This window comes from Pungitius pungitius, chromosome 1, assembly GCF_949316345.1.
Source record: "Pungitius pungitius chromosome 1, fPunPun2.1, whole genome shotgun sequence".
NCBI classification, from domain to species: domain Eukaryota; kingdom Metazoa; phylum Chordata; class Actinopteri; order Perciformes; family Gasterosteidae; genus Pungitius; species Pungitius pungitius.
In genome coordinates this window covers 8,258,916-8,279,578 of record NC_084900.1, presented here as the reverse complement: position 1 = coordinate 8,279,578, position 20,663 = coordinate 8,258,916, and the positions used below count along the sequence as shown (strand labels likewise).

Genomic DNA, 20,663 nt, shown 5'->3' with positions numbered 1-20,663 from the left:
AACCAGAGAAAAGGTGAATACGTCTTCCTTTGTGTCTCCCGTCTAAACGCTCTCATAAAGCAGTGGGAGAGGAGTTTTGAAATCGTCTGGCAGTGAAAGCTCTTGAAGTTTAAAACACTGTTCAGTCGTCATAAAAAAATTTTTTTGGAGCAAGTTGAACATGCGCCTGTCTCTCATTTATAGAACAGCCATATAAAGTCAGACGTTTAAATGCATCCCTTCATTGTGTAATTGGCTGATGTTATGAGCCGAGGGGATTGTCTCTCTCATTAAACAAAAGTTGCCAAAAGGGAATAAATGAATCAACCAAGATAAATTGAATACGCTCATGGATCCTCTTCATGTCAGTACCTCCTGTATGATATGATTTTGAGTCAGAGAGCATAGAATAGTACTTTCATAATTAAACAATGGGAGATAGCATAACTTCTTAAGATGCGTATCACCCCCCCTGAATCCCTGCTGCCACTTATCAGCATAATAATGTGCCTCCTGTGCACGTTATCGTGTTAATACGAACATTTAGATAACCGAAAAATGCTTTTGCCTGCAAGCCTTCAACACACCGTTCAGCTCAGTTGGTTGGTGTTTTTCTTATGAACAAACATAATCTGTATTAATCACTTATTTTGTACAGTAGCTCTTCTACTCTAAAAGTGTTAATTTTTACATGATCCACCTTTTGGTTGCGGAATGTTTGTTATTAACTTTCTGACTCCTTTTTACCTCTTTTTCTTTTAGAAGTGTCAAACCGACACATCACAAGGTGTCACTTGGTTTTAAATTTGGTTCCCGCAGAGCAACAAATAGCAATAACCCTGTTTTTCCCAGGATGAGTAGTATTGCCCTGAGGAGCTAAATTATAGGCGTGCCTCTTTGATAGGACAATGTTGTAATATTTTACAATATGTCACAATGTGTGAACCCGGACAGTTTGCTTCCCCTCGCCACCTTTTAACGTCCTCCGTTCACTCTACTTCGGTGCCCAAAGTTCCCAGATTCACTAGGGCCACACTCCCGCCTGGTATTGATTCGGGTTGTGAAACACAAAACGACCATGATGCTGCAGTGAGAGTTCAGCGCCTCATAAATCCCTCAATGGCCATAGGAGGAATAACTACCATGACTCTCTTGATAGGAAGTCCCTAAACATTACACTTTTAGAGATGGAGAATATTACACCCTGAGATGGCCATACCGGTGTGCAACACAGTTACTTCAACATATTGCCTCCCTGCAAGAATGCTTTTATTCTCTTTAATGCAATAGTAAAGCTTTCACATGCTTCAACCAGAGGCTGAATGAATCACTAGAGAAAATAAACCTTTGAATGCCCGTCTCCCTGTAATAGTGTTCATGCATCATGAAAGAGACAGTGAGATGAATTGGGTCACATAATGTATTTATATAGTTCCTAACATTTACTTCATGGTCGGCAAATGTATATGAGGGTAAAGCAGCAGATTGGTGATTACATGTTGGTGGGTGCCCTGCTGTTATAATCAGTGTTTAACGGACCCTTTGCATGATTTAAGGAATATGAGCTGGTTCACAGACACACACAAACAGGTGAAGCCTGACCAGCATATGCAGCGATAGCAAATCAACCAATCCACAGCGATTAACTGGAATCGCAGAGACATAAAAATTGATCCGACAAGATGAACTGCCTGATGCATCAGGGCCATACTTGCACACTTAAGCAAAAATGCTGAAAACTGCAAAGTGTGTGTGTGTGTTTGTTTGTGTGTGTGCGTGCCTGTAAGTTTATGCACGCAAGCCAAAGATTTTAATGATGGATAATAAGCGTTTTTATTTATCATGGGCTTTCCTGTTTCGGCTCAAGAGATAGAACTTTTATTTTTCCATAAAGAGATTATGAATGAAGTAAATAAGTGGTGAGTATAAGAACCTTGTTTTTTAATAAGTTCTGTTTAAAGTGTTTTCTCACCACCATACCTAAAGAAGATATTGGAGGACTCACACAACACTTTTTCCAGCAGTGTTGGTCCCATAATCATTCATCTTAATTTCTATTTTTCTAACATTACTTGCAGCCTTGTTCCCATCTTGCTCCTTGTATTATTTCCGTTCCTCTTCATGACAGATTACATGCTGCCTGTTTGACCGGTGCTCGGGCCTTCTGTTAATATAATCATTTTGAGAGGTTGTCTCATTCCTGTCATCAAACGATTTGAGCCAATTCTGCTGTCGCTGTTGAATTCCTTGTTCAGCATCACCTTTTGATTCACCATATGCTGTAGTACATTAACAGTAACGTGTTTAACATCAGACAGAATTGCTTCAAGCCATTTTTGCTTCAAATCAGGGGTTTAGGAGATGCTGACAGAGGCTAAAATGTAAATCGGAGGGGGAATGATAATTGATTAAGGGGAAGGCATCCAGACCATAGCGTTCATCTTGCTCTAAGAGTAAGGGAAGAAGCTATTGCGCTTGGTATTCTGTGTCTAAATGTACGAGTGCACAGAAAATGATATATGACAGTGTTGGCTCAGCAGAAAATCACTGGAGGCATCCATATTTCTGGCTGATATGATAAGCGGGTATGAGATTTGCTAATCCACATCCGCAAGACAGTGAAATAAGCGATTGCAATCTTCTTTTTTTTTTGCCTCTCCCACTTCTTAGATTTTATAGGGACTTTGGAATGAAATGTTAAAAGTGCTTGAATGAACGACGCATGTCCGAGTCATCCGACTGTGTGTGTCTTTGTGTTTTTGTTCGTTGGCAAAACAAGTTTAAAATACTTTCAGAGTCTTCAAATTACATCAAAGTTCGCGCGACGAATGAAAGTTCAGATGGCCGCCAAAAATGACCCTGCCCGCTTGTCTTGTCTGTGTAGGTGCTACCTTCGATGTGGCCATGCGCTTCCTGTCAGAGTGTCCGTGGAAGAGACTCCAGGAGCTGAGAGCTCTGGTACCAAACGTCCCCTTCCAGATGCTGCTGCGTGGGGCCAACGCTGTGGGCTACACCAACTACCCCGACAACGCTGTCTTTAAGTGAGTCACTCACATTTCACCTTTACATTGGTTTATATCTTAATTCAGGCATGAAACAATTGAATGTTTAGGCGGCTAACAGGCCTAACACCAATGAACATGTACAGGTTTCTTTGTTTTTGCTTCAAAATCCATACCATAAATACAGGTTGATGCACTCAATGGCTTAGCTTGCAGTGAATACCATGTACACATGTATTGCAATGAATGAACTTTGTCTCTACTAAGATATTCACCATTGAAATTCAAAACCCCTTTTCCAAAGACCAAACGATAGTCAAAACAACACAGTAATGTAGTTAGAACGGTTTGTAATTTTCCAATTAAACATATTAATCGGCGCCTTTTAAACTGTTATAGAATTATTAAAAGTCAATTTGAGTAAAGTTCTTAAAACCAGCTTCCGAAACTGTTGTCTGAAATGTATTTGTGGACTTGTTGTTTTGGGATTTGGCCAAATACATTTAATAAAAAATCTAGATATGTTTATCATTAATGTGCGCGCGATTTAAAATAGCGGCGGTTGTTGCCTAGTGACGTGATGTAAGCCTATATGTGCTGGACACCATGTGGCGAAGGATCCTCGAATCCATCGGCTATGATATTCACTCGTGGAAGTGAATCACTTCTTTCCCTTTCAGTCCACCTGTGCTGGATCGTTTCTGCAGATCAAATGTCTTTAGGGCCATAAATACTCCTGTGCCTACACGCATGCACACAAACATGTTTCCAAAAGGTTTCACAAGTTACCGCGAGGATGTGGATGATTCATGTATACCTAAAACACACACACACACAAACCCATGCACATGTAATTCCCCTCCCCTCAAATAAACTAGTAGTGGCTTTATGACTAATGCTGCTGTCCTCCTCTCCCTCCTTTCCCCTTGAATCACACAAATGCACACAGACCGCTCCGATCCCCCCTATTTCGTCGCTCCCCCCCTCTCCTATCACATCGTCATTATTTATCCCCACTTTTATAACTCCCTTTTCACGCCTCCATTCATCTCGCCGCATTAAACATCAACTCCCCCCCTTTTTTTTAATTCCCCTTTACCTCTGTCTAACCTGACTGCTCTTCCCCCTCCTCCCCCGGTTCCCATCTCTCGGTCTCCCGTAGGGGGAGCGCCATTGAAAATGTGCACGTGATTGTGATTAATGGCTTTGATCTGCTGGCCACCCCCCCCCCACCCCCACCCCCCTCACCCCCCCTCTTCCCTTTCTTCTGCCACTCTCTCTCCCTCGACGTTCTCAGCCGCCCACTGCCAAGTGGCCCAAGTGTCTTCATTAATCAAATCAAAGTGTAATTTTGTTTATTTTTGAACAACATGTTGTAGGTTCACAGTGCAGTCCGCTCTGCGACGAGGGGGGGTGTACTATTTGTGTCTAACATGTCTAGAGTGCTAACTAGATATCCTTTTCACCTCATTTGACAGAAAGATAACTTTATGTCAGAGCCGTTTCATATATTGATTATATCAGCTCTGAGTCAGATATGTAGGTCAGTGCAGTCTGACTTGCTGCCAAACCGCTTCCACTAGAGACCACTTGCATTCTTGTACTAAATAAATACAGGACAGGCAGACGTTGGACTGGTAATCCTCCCGTTGCACAACATTAAGAGTGTTTGTTTATTTGCCAAAACAAAAGCGCTGTGTGGGTAAATACTGTATTCACAGCTACAGTAAGCGCTCGCCCCAGTCATAAAACCTGATTAAGATACCGAGGCCAAAGCAATAATAGGAGGGATTTACCACTGGCAGCTTGGATAATGAGGCGGGTATACATTTCTCTCCAGTCATTGTGCGCTCCTGAAGGCTGTGTTAACTCACTTTTCATGGAAATAGCGAGGATGTTGTATTAACGCAGATAACATTGACACTCATGGGTAGCGATTCAGAGATGGATATAAGCAGCTTATCCCGACCGTGGATATGCGCTATTATCCGGGGGAACACTGTGCATGAAGACAAACTCATATTTGTGAGAGAGATTTGTGAGTGCCTTGCCGTGAAGAGTGAGCATCGGCGGTCTCACTAACCCATTTCTATTTCTGACTGGGATTTGATTGGGGATTTTATATACACGACTGTATAGGCTTCTGGCTGACATCGTTTTCTCCCCTCTTCCACCCCTCCTCCAGGTTCTGCGAGGTGGCCAAAGAGAACGGCATGGACATCTTCCGCGTGTTTGATTCCCTGAACTACCTGCCCAACATGCTGCTGGGGATGGAGGCCGCGGGAGCAGCAGGTGGCGTAGTGGAGGCTGCCATATCCTACACAGGCGACGTCTCTGACCCGATGAGGCAGAAGTACTCTCTGGACTACTACATGAACCTCGCGGACGAGCTTGTAAAGGCCGGAACCCACATCCTCTGTATAAAGGTTAGGAAATGAAGATGGCAGCTCAGGACTTCAACGTGTGTTAAAGTTGTTTACTGCTACGAGTTTGCCATTACGCCATTTTTTTTTTCCCCTTCCCTGTGATTTTCCAAAGAGTTCGGCATTTATTGTTTGCTTCTGAAATCCCTGCCCATCTGCCACCAGAATAACAGAACCATCTGGAAGCGATCTCTGCAAGTGTTTTTACTCTCCCGCTCTGCCTTGCATATGCAGTCTGCAGTCCACATGTATAATGAAGGCCTGCACTAACATACTTAAAATTAACTAATGAACTTCCGGATGCGATTATTGTATTTAGTCGTCGTAAGCTTCAGTGTGTGACCAGTTGTCCTGCGAAAACGACCAATACTACCCAGTCTTTTTCATTATCACGCTTCGTGCTACTATTACTGAAATGCTAGAATTTTAGCTGGCGGTCAGCTGTTCTAATAATGAACTTCACAATGTGTCAATGCGAAGAAAAAAGTTGCCTTTTAATCATTAAAAAATACTCAGGTTATTTACATTATTCATTAGTAATACATATGTGTATAAAAAAAAAGATTCCCTTATCTGTGTTAGAAAAAGTCCCGGATTTCTGTTTTTATGTCTATTTTTGTACCGTCCATCATAAAAGGTAGTTTCTGAAAGGGCGGTTGGACCACCTCGGTAAGATCTGATTGGTCCCCCACGTTGAGCGCCTCCAACCTATTTTCTTTTAGACTATTCACGAAGCGCAGAGCAGGGGTAAAACCAGTACTTGAGCCCTTTCCCATTAAGTCAGTACGCCTGTTCCATTTGGCATTGCCAGCAGAGGTTGAATGACTCATTCCTGCCCTTTTCACCCTAAATTGAGTAAACTTCGACCCGGCCTTGCTCATGCGATGAACGTCGCTAAAGTTCTCCGTCTGAGCTCCCATTAAAATAATTTGTATACTGGAACATCTTATCCAAATGACTGATTATATTCTCATTGAATTAATTTCTTTGTTCAAGCATGGCAGACTATTTGTAGACGTGAAATGATAAACTCCTGCTCCACTGTAGTGTGAACCATCACACACACAGCAGTGGCAATCTCATAAAAAGCTTGCACAGCTAATGAGGTTAACATTTAAGAGAGGAAATGAGCCTGAATTACAACTTCATGGAGTGCAATGATCACCAGAGGGAGCGTAACTAAACATCCAAGTTTGCTCCGTGAATTTCTGTTAATATCATTTTATTTTTATTTTTATAACCATCCCCCACAAGTGTCCATTTAGAAACTCCATGTTGTTGTTACAATTTCCCAGCACATATAGAGTACTTTTTAGTAACATTTTCTGTAGGACTGATTTAACGGATTTTCAGAAGGAACATTTGAGATACTTTAGGACTGAACTTGTTCCTTTCTGCTTGGTTTTCTTTTGGGCTGTTTTTACTCATCAGATTCCACCACGTTATGGGCACGGTTCAGCGTTCACGAGATGACTCAGCCTCGTGCTTTGTGCGCTCTTTCACTAATTCAGAGTAAGACAGGTGGTTGAAATCAAGTCCAGGACCAAAATTTAGATTTGTAACAGAAAGCCACTTGAAACCGGATTAAGGCATCTGGCTACGGGCCTTCTTCTGGATTAATTTATACCCTGTTAATTTGTTTTAGAAATGGTAAGATGATATTTAAATGTCATTCATATTTTGGGACATAAGTCAAAAATAGGAACTACCCGCGTATGCGCAGAGCAAATCGTGTCAAATCCTTTCACCCGTTGGATGTCTCACCCCGGTCTCCCCGTGTTACCAGGATATGGCCGGCCTGCTGAAGCCCCAGGCCAGCAAGCTTCTGATCGGCTCTCTGAGAGACCGTTTCCCAGATGTGCCCATCCACGTGCACACACACGACACAGCTGGAGCCGGTGTGGCCGCCATGCTGGCTTGTGCTGAGGCTGGAGCGGACGTAGTGGACGTGGCGGTGAGTACTCGCGCCGTTTGTTCCGCAGATGCCTCTCGATACTCCCAGACGATCTTGCTTTGATATCTTGATCTTTGATATCTTTGTGTGTATAAAGATATGTTTTTTTGGCAGGTTGAATAGTGATTTGTCTAATTCTAACTTAAATAAAAGTTATGGAAAGTTAGAGCTGGCTGCCAACAACCGTACTAACGACCTTAAATATTCACAAGTTATCGTGACCACTTAAGCTCACACGTTTACCACGTACTGCAGTTTGTATTGTGAAATGTCAGAAACATTTGTCCTTCCTGCGCTCACTGACTCATGCAGTGGCATTAAAATGATTGGCTGATATTTCCAGGCTTCTCTGCTCTTCATAACATTTTGTAAAAAAAAAAAAAAAAGAACAGATTGTACCACAATTCTTTAAAAAAAATATATATTTCTATCAAGTAATGAAACACTTATGCTTAAATACAAAATAGCCAGTCAGGGAACCCATCAACATATTTTGGAGGTAAAAATCATGCTCCCTTTGATGGAAATCATTATCCATTAATCCAGCACAATTTGGACCCACATAACGCACAACAATCAAACAGTGTTCTTATTGAATATCCCTCTCCAGGTGGACTCTATGGCAGGAATGACCTCTCAACCCAGCATGGGAGCCATGGTGGCCTGCACCAAGGGGACCGAGCTTGACACAGGTAAGCAACGTGTTCACCAAACCGCCTGCCTGAGCAGTGACATTATAGCCATTTTTGTATTTGAGTATCTGAAGGTCCCATTGAAGTAATGATTTGTTTTAGTTTGGTAGTTAAGGGGCAAAGGAATGTTCTAAATTGTTTTTTCATTAGTCCCATCAGTTTCATTTATTAAAAGCAATTGGAAAGAGCCGATTGGAAAGACTTGTTGGAATAAAAACCTTCAAATATTCTTTGTGAAAGTAAAGTAAGAATCAATATGTACGTTTTTCAATTTGCAGAGTACCACGCGGGCTTTTATTGCAGTGTCTAACATCTCTTAGACCACAAGATTTCCTTTTGTCTTTTCAAAAATCCTGCTTTGCATCAGTGGGTAAAAGGAATCAATTAACAAATCAATAAATGACAGAGTGCATCACTAATTATGCCCCTCAGTCAGAAAGCCCGGCATATCCCGCTCAGTAATAATACTCTCAGCCAATCATGGGCTAGATGGGAGATGAAGGGAGCCTGTTTCTCACTCGAGTGAGGTCATGCGCCCACATATATACTTGAGATATGGTATCATGAAACAGACGCTCTGCGCACGTACAAAGGTCTGATTGTACAGGACTGTCATGTTGTGATCCAGAGACGTACATCTGATCCTCCTGAGACACGGAGTGGCCCTCTGGACCCCGGACACGTCTCTCAGATACCATTCATCTCTGGTCGTCATGAGTGAACAGTGGTCGCTCATCTTGTCCCAGCTGATGATACACGGTCTAGTCTTGTTTTTATCTAAACCCTCCTTATGATCCTGACTTGACATTTTGCAGTTTTTTTCAACAGACGAACCAACAGAAAAAGCTGATTCTTCGTTTGACTAAACATTCTTGAAATATTTCACAAAGCCAAGTGAGAGGTGGAATTAATTTGCTGCTTAAAAACCCATACAAATATTGGTTGTAGCCATGATTAATGTGGTCTTATATTCATCATAGCGTGCTTAAACACATTTTGACTAATGAGCAGTTCTTCCGGGAGCATTTAGGGGCTTTTTCCCAAGGCATCCCAGACATGGTTGTTGGTTATTCAATCGCTTCCCCAGCCCACACTCTGCCAGCTTCTATCAGATCCTTTTGTTCCCTCCCCGGACCTCCACAGCTTCTTTCTATTTTCTTAGGAGGTTAGCGGATAAGTGGACTATGGATTCATCATATGTTTATGGCCCTTTGGATTTGTTGTTGTCATTTTCACAAGCGGACCTTCCCACCTCTGAAAGCACCTTCTACCTCCCACAGCAATAGATGCAAACTATCTAAAAGCAGTATGATGAAAGACTGCTGTTAGAAATTAAAAGAACATGAAAGAAGCTGAAGGAATTAATACCGATGTGATGTTTGCGCCTTAGTTATGTAGAGCATTGCTTTTGGGAAAACTGACTCCGCTCCACTAACTAGATCTGATAGCTCATTTCCATTAATCAGGAATAGCTAGCTACTAATTCTGTGGATGATATATTCAAACTACGCAACTAATGCACACGCTTATAAAACGGTGCCCTGCACTACAGCAGTAGGCTGCCTGTCGCCATCTAAATGCAGATCATCATGTAGTGTATGCCAAGTCCTCCTTGGGTTCCTATTTGAGGATGTACATACAGACAGTTTCCACCCTCTGGGCTTCAGAGACATTATTTTCCATCAGCTCAGTTTTTGATTATCATGTGGTCTTTGGAGAAAACCCTAACTAATGCCTATTAATGATTGGTTGTGTCCCATGGTAAAATGATTAACACTGCAATGCTAATGTGCTTTGGCACAGAAAGATCAGTCTGTAGGGAAACTCGTGCCCACTTTCTCCTTACACCCGCTGCATGTTTATTCATGCATTCTGATAGAAACCACATTGAGTGGTTGCTGCAGGTCCTGTAAATGGGTAAATTGGTGTGCATTGTCGAAGCCCGATGAAATGGAACATGCTTGTGTTGTGCAGTGTCAGCAAGTTCACGTGTGGTGCTGCTGCTTTATAAAGAAATGCACTCTTAAGATTGTTAGTTCAGCTTTAAAGGAAAATTCCACCTTGGATATATTTGAACAGTTTTAATATAAACTTCTCCCCTTTTGCACAGTCTGTAACCACACTCGACAGTGATGTCACAGTGTCCGCGTATTGGTTCACATTGCAGTTAGTTGAGAGCCTGGTGCATCTCCCCAAGGAGCCATAGAGTGCGTCAGTACGAGGAGGAGTGAAGTCAATCCACCGGTCCACAAAAACGAGGAACAGGGGCCCCCCTTTATAATAAAAAGAAGAAACAAGGCAATGCCTTTTGAATTCGTGGGTCAGTTTATTTGTAAGTAACCAATACACAAGGATGAGTGGGCCAGAAAGACAACGAGATGTCACATTCCTATTTGCAGCGTGTTGTAAAAGCAAAGGATGACGGTAAACATCAGTGTTGGTGTCTCAGTGCATCCTTCAAAGTGAATTGGTTTCTTTTCCAGACTAAATACTGCAGCAGAAACAATCATCCTGGGGGGGGAATTGTCAATCGTTAACACAGCATTATTACCACAAAGCCCAAAAGGCAAATTGGGGTTTGAGTGTGATTGGTAAAAGGAAACCGACTCCACTGCTGCTGTTGTTACGTTGACACATTTAACCCACAGGTGAACAGCACGTTCAAGTCTATCCTCTCCACCGGGAAAACGTGTTGTTCTGGGCCGTGTATTAAAAAACTAGAAAGCATCAAAGTATTGGAGGGAGAGGAACTCTCCCATCATTTAAACACTGTCCGTGTTGGTGACAGAATATCAATTTGTGAGCGCACACTTCCCAGGGAACAAAGAGAAAGACAAGGTCATTGCTCAAGAGCAAGAGGTTCTTTAAAGTCTGTCAGTTTATTCATGGAATTTTAATTGACCTGACTTGAGATTGGGGATGGGATGCAGGGGATCTCTTAAACACACACATGTGTGCATACTCATAGTGTGTCCTGATGTGACCTTGTTACATGTATTATGCATACACATTCTGTCTCACTTACCATTTTTTTTTACCACCAGTAACTTTGTATTCTCTTTTTGTAAACCCCCCCCCCCTTTTCAATCTCCATCTGCACTGCTTTTGCAATCAAGCTGGGCACTTGGATACGTCCATGCCTTCCTTAGTCTGACCTTTAGTCTGTTTACTGCTTTCCCTCACTCCCTCTCCACTCTCTCCCGTATCTGTTACAAAGCAGTAATCAGGCCCTGCCTTTTCCTATCACCCCCTGCTTCCCTCACATTTTCTCTCCATCCTCCTCCTCCTCCTCTTCCCTTACATCTCGCGGGTTGCCAGAGCAATTAACGGCACTTTGCATGCTTATTTCACTCCCTCAAACTACCTCACTCTTTGCTCTTCCTGTCCATTCCATCAGTCTCTCCCACAACACATGGCAGCCCTCCTTTAAGTCATTTCTCTGTAAGCTGTCAATATATTTATCCAGCCAGACATTATGCGCGAGCACACACAAGACAAAAAACATATACTGTTAACATGATGAGACATATTTTTTAATTTGTCCTGGAGGTTACTTGAGATTTCATTTTCTGTCTCATACATGGATTCTATTGGTTTGCAGCTGGTTTCAGTAAGGTGCAGAAGGCTGTGCACATCGGCAGGGCAGCTTACTACTGGTCAGTGCACCGAATGCATGAACAAAGACATGTGTGCGTCTGTTAATGTTCTGCAACAGTTAGTTTCTGCTGCTAATGACTTGTATATTGGTGGCACTTTGTCACTGCCAAGCAGCCATCCAAATGACATATGTGTCTGCAAGAGGCTTGTGCGCCATTGTGTCTGTCGCATACACACACGTGGTATAGTTGTGTAGTGATTGATGTTTCGCGCAGCTTAAGCAGAAGTCTAGAAAAAACAATGCTTTATTTACCACTGGTGTGATTTAGTGTATGTCAAAATTCCCAGCACTTGTGGCTGTTCTTAATATTTGTACATGGGGAAATAAACATTTTAATCCCCAAAGACAAGTTGGACGCTCACAATGACAGAAATGATGAAGATAAAACACAACGTTGTTGTGCTGGCTTAATCATGTCGCACTGGGTTGTTTAAGAAAGATGCTCACGCCATCCATCCTCGCCAAAGCACTTCCCTGATAATTGAAGTTGGCTGTCAAACCGCTCTCTCTAAATAAATTCGCAGGCAGGATCTGAAATAAAGTTTTTTTTTTTTTTTTTTTCTTCACCTGCCGCTGTGGCAGGTCGTTTCTGCCACCCACTCAGTTTTCTGTCTCCCACTACTGCAGCAGTCAATCAAAATATGGAATACATCATGTAAGCTTTCTCTTTAAAGGAAATTATTTTTCATACAAGGAAAACATGTATGCCTATAGGCTGGTGAGCTCAAAGTTTTACGTGCCAATATCAACAGCCGTCCTCTGTTAGGTGTTTTAATTTATTTATTCTCAATCTCCAGTAAAAGTATCAACATCTCAATCTAAAGATATTCTGTGAGGTATAGCAGCATGCACTTAAAATAAAGGTACGCTTACTGCAGACTATAATTATGACACTATAGTTTAATTTAATTTTGGGCTTACGGTCTATATCTCAGTCTAATTACAGAGTTATCAATGCTCTGCGGGGCAATGCATCATAGAGATATGTGGTGGTGAAATGCCGCCTTCATGAAACTGCTAATGTGCAGATATCTGAACTAGACTTGCTGTTTTGTGAGAAGTCAGAAGCCACAAGGGTTGGGAGCCACTGGTGTATTCTTTAGAAATGTATTGTATTACATTTGTCAATGTTTTGTTTGCGTTTTCTTGATCACTGAATCAATCTCATGTTGCAATGAGATATTTCCGTAGTTTCTTACTGTTGAAAACGACTGTGTAAAGAATCTTAATTTCACCCTAATATAATAAATATTAGGGTGAAATTAAGAAAAGGAATATTTTCATTTTATACCACAAAAGGATCCCGCAATAGCTTTTAATTTCCCACTTTTAATTTCATTAGTTGTACTTGTCAGATGAGACTGCTGCTTACAGATGTTTGTACTGTCCACTAACTCAAAGCTATCTGTAAAGAAAGTGGAGTATGAGGTGTTCTGCTGGAACTGGAAAGAGGTGAAGCTTAGGCACAGCTCGTTTTGAATCCGCTGCGGATGCTGTCATGTTGAACGTGCTGTCACTTCCATTTGTAAATCCTTTTCACAATTTGAACATTAATGAAAGCTGCCAAATTGGTCCTCAAACAGAGAAGAAAAGACTGAATTGCCGCGTGGCTCGGCGGGCTGCAGAGTTTGAGGAGCAACAAGCATGCACATTAGTTTCACATTAATATCACAGAGGCTTCCTTTCCACACTAAGATCACAGTGGAGTTTGCTCTTTCTTTCAATCCCAGAAATTCAAGCTTGCCACATTGTTGTTGTGGATGCAAAGAGCGAAGTTCGTCTCATCAACACTCAGCCAAAAGCTCAGTTCTGTCATGGCATTAAACATGTCTTTTTTTCTTTCAAGGTAATGCGCTTTAGCACACCTTAATTGGCAGCAGCAGAATGTCATAAATTTGAGCAAAAGATATTTTGGTGTTTTTTCTAAGGATCACAAAGTATCTCAGGGATTTAACAAGCGCCAAAGGCAAGTTGTAAATGTGCTCTTAAAGGCTAATAAGCAAGATTTAAGCATTTTCAGTTTAGGCTTTTTCCAACTTTTCCAGCCTGTAACCCATTTTAATTCCCACATTTGTAATGAATAGGGTTATAAAATAGTGGAAGTGGAGAAAAATTCCACTAACTTTTCTATTGCATCAATTCCCTCTTTTCAACAGAAGGGTTCCACATTATGAGAATAACAGACTTTGGCCAGCTGGTTTGGCAATGAGTCATTTCTATCCACACATAAATGGTGGCAAATACAGCGTATAAATAAATTCCCCAACATGTCCCATGCTTTACATTTATATTCTGAAAACCAAGATGTCACCAAAATACGTTTGCATTAGCTTTTTTCCCTTGTCAAATTGTTGTCTTGGTAACCAATGAAAAGCCCACTAAATCATCATGGCGTCCGTTGATCTGATGCTGCTTTGCTCTCCTTCAGGCATCGTCCTGGAGAAGGTTTTCGACTACAGTGAATATTGGGAAGTAGCCAGAGGCCTGTACGCTCCATTCGACTGCACGGCCACCATGAAATCTGGCAACGCTGATGTCTATGAGAACGAGATACCCGGAGGACAGTACACCAACCTTCACTTCCAGGTACGCTGACATATTACTGCTGCGTTTGAAACCAAAAAAGCATTTCACAAAACTCTTCATCAGTGCAACATTACATGCGTAGGGACATGCTGCGTAATACTTTCATACAGCTATGTGCATTTGTGAACTGTTGACTTAAAGAAACGTGGTTCAACGCAAGTGTTCAAAATGAGTTTTATTCCGGATAAGAATAGACTCACTTCCCCTTGCACCTGACAAGACGGTGTACACATGTTACATGTTAGTGTGTTCAAAGTCACTGCAAATGGAAACCATGGTTTCACAAATTCCCCGGAAATGTTGCGTGAACACAAACACGGTCTACAGCGAGCGTTCTGTGCACAGTCCTACTGTGTCCCACACTTTTCATGTGACTGAATTCACAGGGCCGCTTACCCACTGGCAGAAAAGTGAGTGATCATCCGGCCATAATTATAGCTGTAAATCGCAGGTTGACACACAATGACTCGACGTGGCGTGACTTTTTTTTCCTTAAATGGAGTAATACAGATATAATTTTCTCATTTATACTGTCGTTTCTTTCACGGTGACTCATTGCAGGCTCACAGCATGGGACTCGGGAACAAGTTCAAGGAGGTGAAGAAGGCCTACGTGGAAGCCAACAAACTGCTAGGGGACCTCATTAAGGTGAGACATGAAGATCAAACGCACCCACTGTCTGCTGATTAGCCGCTTGCAGGAGATGCCGTGAGTCCGTTTATCTTCAGTGGCGATGGATGCCACCCGCTGTGGGACGACGGCGTATCCGGCACGTAAGCGGTACCGTTGCCAAGCCGGCCCTCTTTCTGAGTGGCGCGGTCCCAGATTAAATGTTTGGTACATCCCACCACTCTGCTGTCAGTTTGACCTTCTGAGGCTTCCCTCAACCTCTGTGGGGAATTTTGTCTACCCATTGTGTTGCCCTTTCTTTAGACATTTTCACGGGGAAGTGGATTTTTGTTTTGTTTTTTTATTCAGCACTGATGCGGAGTTGTATTCGTTGTGTTGCTTTACTCCGTTGAATAGAGTAGAAACTGCAGTGGACTAGTTCTGGGTTGATTTCCTGACGGGCGCTTTAATCCCAGGGGAGCTCTATTGCCAATTTTGTAGTCAACAGTTTCCCAAATTCTTCTTGATCCCGCCTCTTTGTTTTTCATTATCTTTCATGAAGTTCTATGTTTTTTCCGCCTCATTATTTACCACCACAGCGTAGTAATGGATTCATCCCTCTCTTACCGTGTTCACACACACTCTGTAATTATTTGTTTATCTAGTTTGCATTCTCTTTCTTTATCAAGCCGCGCCGCTTCTTCACCTTTCTCATTCCATTGCTGCTTTACACACATCGGTTCCCCAGCCATTTCTCTTATTGTGTTCTCTCTGGATTGAATTGTCTATTACTCCACCTCCTCCATCTCTCTTTTTGAAATTCCTCCTGCGTCTCATTCTCCATTTTCTTTCTCTGGTCCCCTCTACCTTATTTTCTTTGCCCCGTCTCAGTTTTCCCCATCAATTTCTGTCCGCAAACTATGAATTCAATTAACACACTCAGTGGGCTCCGCTGCACAAGCCAATGTGAAATGTCCTGCTATGCTCTCTGTTGTATCCTTTTAGCTTGACGACGACCGCGTCTCTCACACAGTCGGCTTGTCGATAACTGAGGGCGAGAGATTGTGTGTGTGTGTGTGTCAGATAGAAATACATAGTAGACATACCACTCACTGTGCAGGCACCAAGCACAGCGGCCAGGCTATATACATTCACCATGCCCTCCCACACGTTCACGCATCCACAGTTCAGCAAAGGCAGCTTCTTTGAAGCTCAGAGCTGCAGGTGAAGGACATTACTGAGCCTTCCCCCAGTCTGCCAGAATCCATGGTTCAGCTAAATGAAGAGTAGAAAACGATCTTGAGTTTCCCTCAGCATTGCTGCTTATTTTGTAGAGATGTTCACTGGGTGAGAGGAATGTCCAAAAAATAAATATGAGGCTCACCTGTACGTCAGTCTTTCCCTGCACCGTCCTGCTGGTGACGCAGTGATGAACTCTTCAAGATGATAATTGCAGTAATTCACTTTTTTTTTTAGCTTGAGGGCGTATTTGCTCGGACAACATAACATTTGTAATGCTCCTTAACACACTATCCGTCATGTGACAGTGTTTGGTTGTTATACATAGAGTATGTGCATCATATATATTCTAGTGCTTCAAGTGACTATTTTGTTATCAGTTTCATTTTCAAGTATTCCAGAGATCCTTTTCCTCGTTGCCCTTAGGTCTACAAAAAGTCAGCATTAGTGAAAAATATCCATCACAAGCCCATGATGATATCTTTAAATGAGTAGTTTGACATTTGCGATGTGTGCTTATTTGAGACCATGCTGTGAGTAAAATGAGAAGATTGATACCACTCTTATGTAGCTGATTCTAGCCCTTGCCATGGGATTTCCAAGCAATTCTTTATTTGAACCTTTTCACAAGTATATATATTATATAAAGTGTAAATGAAATAGTTGTAGAAGTGATGGTGGTTTTTGAATTCCTTAGACAAATCCAAGCCAGATTCTTTCCCGGATAAGTATGACAGTGCAAAATAGTGCACTGTTTTTTATTAAATATCTTGTTTTATCCAAAGATGTTCAGTCTGCCTTCAATAAACACTGAGAAAATATTGACATTTGAGGGAGGATATTTCCTTTTTTTCTAAAAAATAAATTACTTTGTTGAAGTTAATTCTCTACTAATTAACTAATTTGATCCATCTTTACTTATTTGGATGTAGTAAACCTTAACACACAAATCCAGACACACAAATTGATGTGCATGTAGCCGGGACTGAAGTTCCTCAGACCCGATGCCTCCTCTTTATCTCATGCTCCCTTCACAGTTATTCCTCCTTTTTTCCTCTTGCCCAGTTACATGCTTGTAATACATAAGTAATTATATAAGTAGGACAAGTTGTATTTGTGTGCATACTTTGTCTTTCTCCATTACTTAACGCCCTCTGTCACTTCTGTTTTGCAATTACAGACACATACTCACTCACCCACACGGTCCAGAAGCACCCTCACTCAGTGTCTCGTCCTCTGAGGTGGAGCACCTCCTTGTGTTCCCTGGGGGGCTGCAGATGTCCATTCCTCTTGTCTACTCCTCCTCCCTTCGGTTCATCTGTCCAGTCCTTTCTTCCTCATTCTCTCTTACTCGTCCCGTCTTTCTCTTAATCACTGTCTGCTTTCTCTCCCTGCTTTCCCTCTCCACTTTCATTTCGTCTCATCTCCTCCTTCTCTGCTGCCTCCCTCTCCACCACCCTTCCATCCCTCATTTCGATTAGACTTCCTTCATGTAACCCTAATCTTCTCTCGCTTCTCCTCCCCCTCTGAGCCTCTTGTTATTGCTCTTTAGCCCTGTCTCTTCCTCTCCTGACAGGCACCATTCTTCACCCGGCTCCTGGCATTATATTGTGTGTTCCTGTGTGTTTATTGTATTTGCCTCCTCTCTCACACACACACACACACACACACACACACAATCGTGCCGATGCGCACACACACTGTTTCGGATGATGTAATCCTTCGCCCCTTTGGGGAGTTGAGGTTTAGATAGGGTTGAAATTTCAAAACAAATGCAAGCAAAGTACACAGACATGTGTCACACACACAAACACACACACACACACACTCCACTGTACCATATTTCTGCTGCCAGGAGTTTGGAGTCATGCTAGCCCACTTTTCTGAAGCTGTACATTAGTGAAAGTGAGATGGATGGACGGGCAGAAAGAAGAATGGTGCGAGAGAGCAGGGTAACACGAGGGCAGCATGAATACAAAGAGCCGGTCAAAGTGGGGAGATGTTGTCGACCGAGGTTTGGTGCAGGTCTTGTGTGTCGAGTGTCATAATACGAGGTTTACCGGGGAAATGCATAAGGTGGCGGATGAGTGGTGGTGAGAGACTCAGTAGAACCAGAGGACCGAGTGCTCCTGCATGCTGAAAGGATCGAGTAACATCCCTGACTATGAAACGGTGTTTGATGCTTCTCTCCCCAATTCATTCACGTATTATGTCATATCAGATCAGCAAGGCTGAGTTGAAATGAGAAAATCTATCTTACTCATCTTCAAAGATTTGTTTCAGAAACAGATAATGACAGTGGGGAGTTTAATCTTATTATTTAAAATTTAAAAGTGGCTTTGGATTTTCTAGAAGATTGAAAAATGTCCATCCAGTGAATATGATTAGAGAGGATTTTGGACTGTAGCTTTGCAGAAGTGGTTGAAATCAAAAACTACCCGAATGATATGTCAGTGCAGACTAAAATATTTCAAAAAACATTGAATTGAATTACTGCCATGACTTTTGGTACAGATATGACGGGTCCTAATCCTACACACTATATGAAGTCTAACTATAACTTATATTTTGACTTTCTGCCACATCAAAAACATCACGATTGGGCTTTTAATGAGTACGTCAATAAAGTAATACATATGGTAACCTACCTCTTACATAATCGGTCTGTCACACTTGAGTTTCAGACCATCACAGTTCACCTTGACGTGTTATTATAATCACTACCAATTGTCCATTGCCTACAAATGACAGCGAAAAAGCAGGAAACTCGAGCCAATTATTTCTCTTGACTGACTCATTAACATCAGATGGATTTGGTTTTGTTCAAGAAGCTCCTGACAAATTAAGTTGTTTTGTTTTTGTGCCGCATCATAAATTACAAGAATTGTTATTGTAGAGGAAAGAAACACCAATGCGCAATCACGTAGTTACGAGTGTGTTCTGTGTATAAAAGACAGAGGTGTGAGCTTCTGGCATAATGACACTGTATGTGTCCTGGATTGAGACGGATCCTCACCGGAGAGTCTGAGCCGAGCAACAAACAAGAACGGAGACAATCAGATTTTCTAACCCTGCCCGACCGGGATGTGATTTACCTCCTTCCTCGTCTGGAAATATAGAAAAGCTCACTCATCATAGAAAGCTCACACATTGTGGTAAACGAGATTTCCCGTTCTTGTGAGTGAGCCACCCAGAGAAAGTCGGCAGTGGGGGCATTCATCAACCGAGATGAGAGGAATACTCTCGACGACGCCGTGGGTTCGAGGAAAAAACAAATATTTGGCAGAGTGACGGACAATAAGAGAGATGACCACAGGACAGGGGTGAATCATGAGGACTCAGCATCTCGGCTGCTGGTATGAAGACAGAAGATAGTAGTTTGGCAAGTTACAGTAGGACGGAGCAAGAAGGATGTTTTATGGAGAGGGGAAAGAAAGAAGCGTAACAATCTGTAACATGGCAGCAAAAGAATAAGGAAATAAAAAAACTGTTCTCTGGAGGAAAGTGGAGAAATGGGAGAGGGGCTAAAGGTAGAAAAGGAATTCACGGTCACGCTGCTTTCTTTAAGATAGATTTGGAGTAACTCCGCAGTAAGCTTTTGTTCCACCTCTATACAGATTTAATGGCCTCTCCAGGGACTCAAACAGCCCATTCAAATCCCCTAAGCTTTCCTGTAAACAGTCATTCTGCTAAAGCAATGGATTGTTATCGCTTCCTTCCACAAACCCAATCAAACTGAGCTTTAGGTGTTATGGCAGGGACATGCTGAAGGGAAATGTACACTTGTTTAGATCAGCGGGAAGCATTTCTGAGAGGGCTCATTTGCCTGCAAGGCTCCTTTGAAATATTGGTGGTGCTGGTGGACTTTACACTTCACCTGCTTGAATGGTTCTGAAATCGTCCCAGTTATTAAGAGAAAATATCAGACTTTTTTTTTTTTTTTTTTTAATAAAACAAATTTGAAAGTCACTGCCGTGCAACCATTAAAAGAGTAAAATGCCAACTACCACTTTGTGAGTCATTCTAAAACGGGAATTCACAGCAGCTCACTCAAAACTGAATCAAATGTTTCTGACTCCTCCCTCGTGATGCTCAGGCCAAGGTTCACGGGCGGTTTGAGGGGGGGTTGCCTGTCATCCCTCTTGTAAGTAGAATAGCCAGAATGCATCCTGATTTTAACCCCCCCCCCCTAGTAGCAGGGAAAGTGTTGAAGCCTATAACTACGCTGTGTATCAATAAATCTGTGGTGCTCTCCGTGGTGCTGGAGTAGTAGATGGATTTGTAATTGGGGCTTCTGGGACCATTTCTCTCAATTTATCTCGTTTTTTCTGTAAACTATATAGATTGAAGAGAAAACTAACAAGATCTGGCCCCGCTGTAAAAATGAGCAAGATGCCCAGTGCCCACAAAATGATTTCTTTAATGTTAAATTATTTTTCTTGAGAATGACTATAAAATATTCTGACTTTAAGGAGCAAAATGTCGAGGTCAGCCACAAGGAGGTCACCTCCCCCTGAAATC

General features: G+C 42.2%; 1 protein-coding gene across 2 annotated transcripts in view; it reads left to right on the top strand.

Moving 5' to 3' along the window:
• Window positions 1–20,663, top strand: part of pcxb (pyruvate carboxylase b) — a 201,768-nt gene that overhangs the window by 165,200 nt on the left and 15,905 nt on the right. For both annotated transcript variants that reach the window (XR_009955921.1, XM_037477991.2), the window contains exons 16-21: window positions 2,864–3,020; window positions 5,167–5,407; window positions 7,191–7,358; window positions 7,969–8,050; window positions 14,137–14,294; window positions 14,856–14,942. Coding sequence is in view for 1 of the 2 variants with exons in the window: in XM_037477991.2 (XP_037333888.1) it covers window positions 2,864–3,020; window positions 5,167–5,407; window positions 7,191–7,358; window positions 7,969–8,050; window positions 14,137–14,294; window positions 14,856–14,942 (893 nt within the window). In the remaining variant the exon portion in view is untranslated. The remainder of the gene's footprint in view (window positions 1–2,863; window positions 3,021–5,166; window positions 5,408–7,190; window positions 7,359–7,968; window positions 8,051–14,136; window positions 14,295–14,855; window positions 14,943–20,663) is intronic.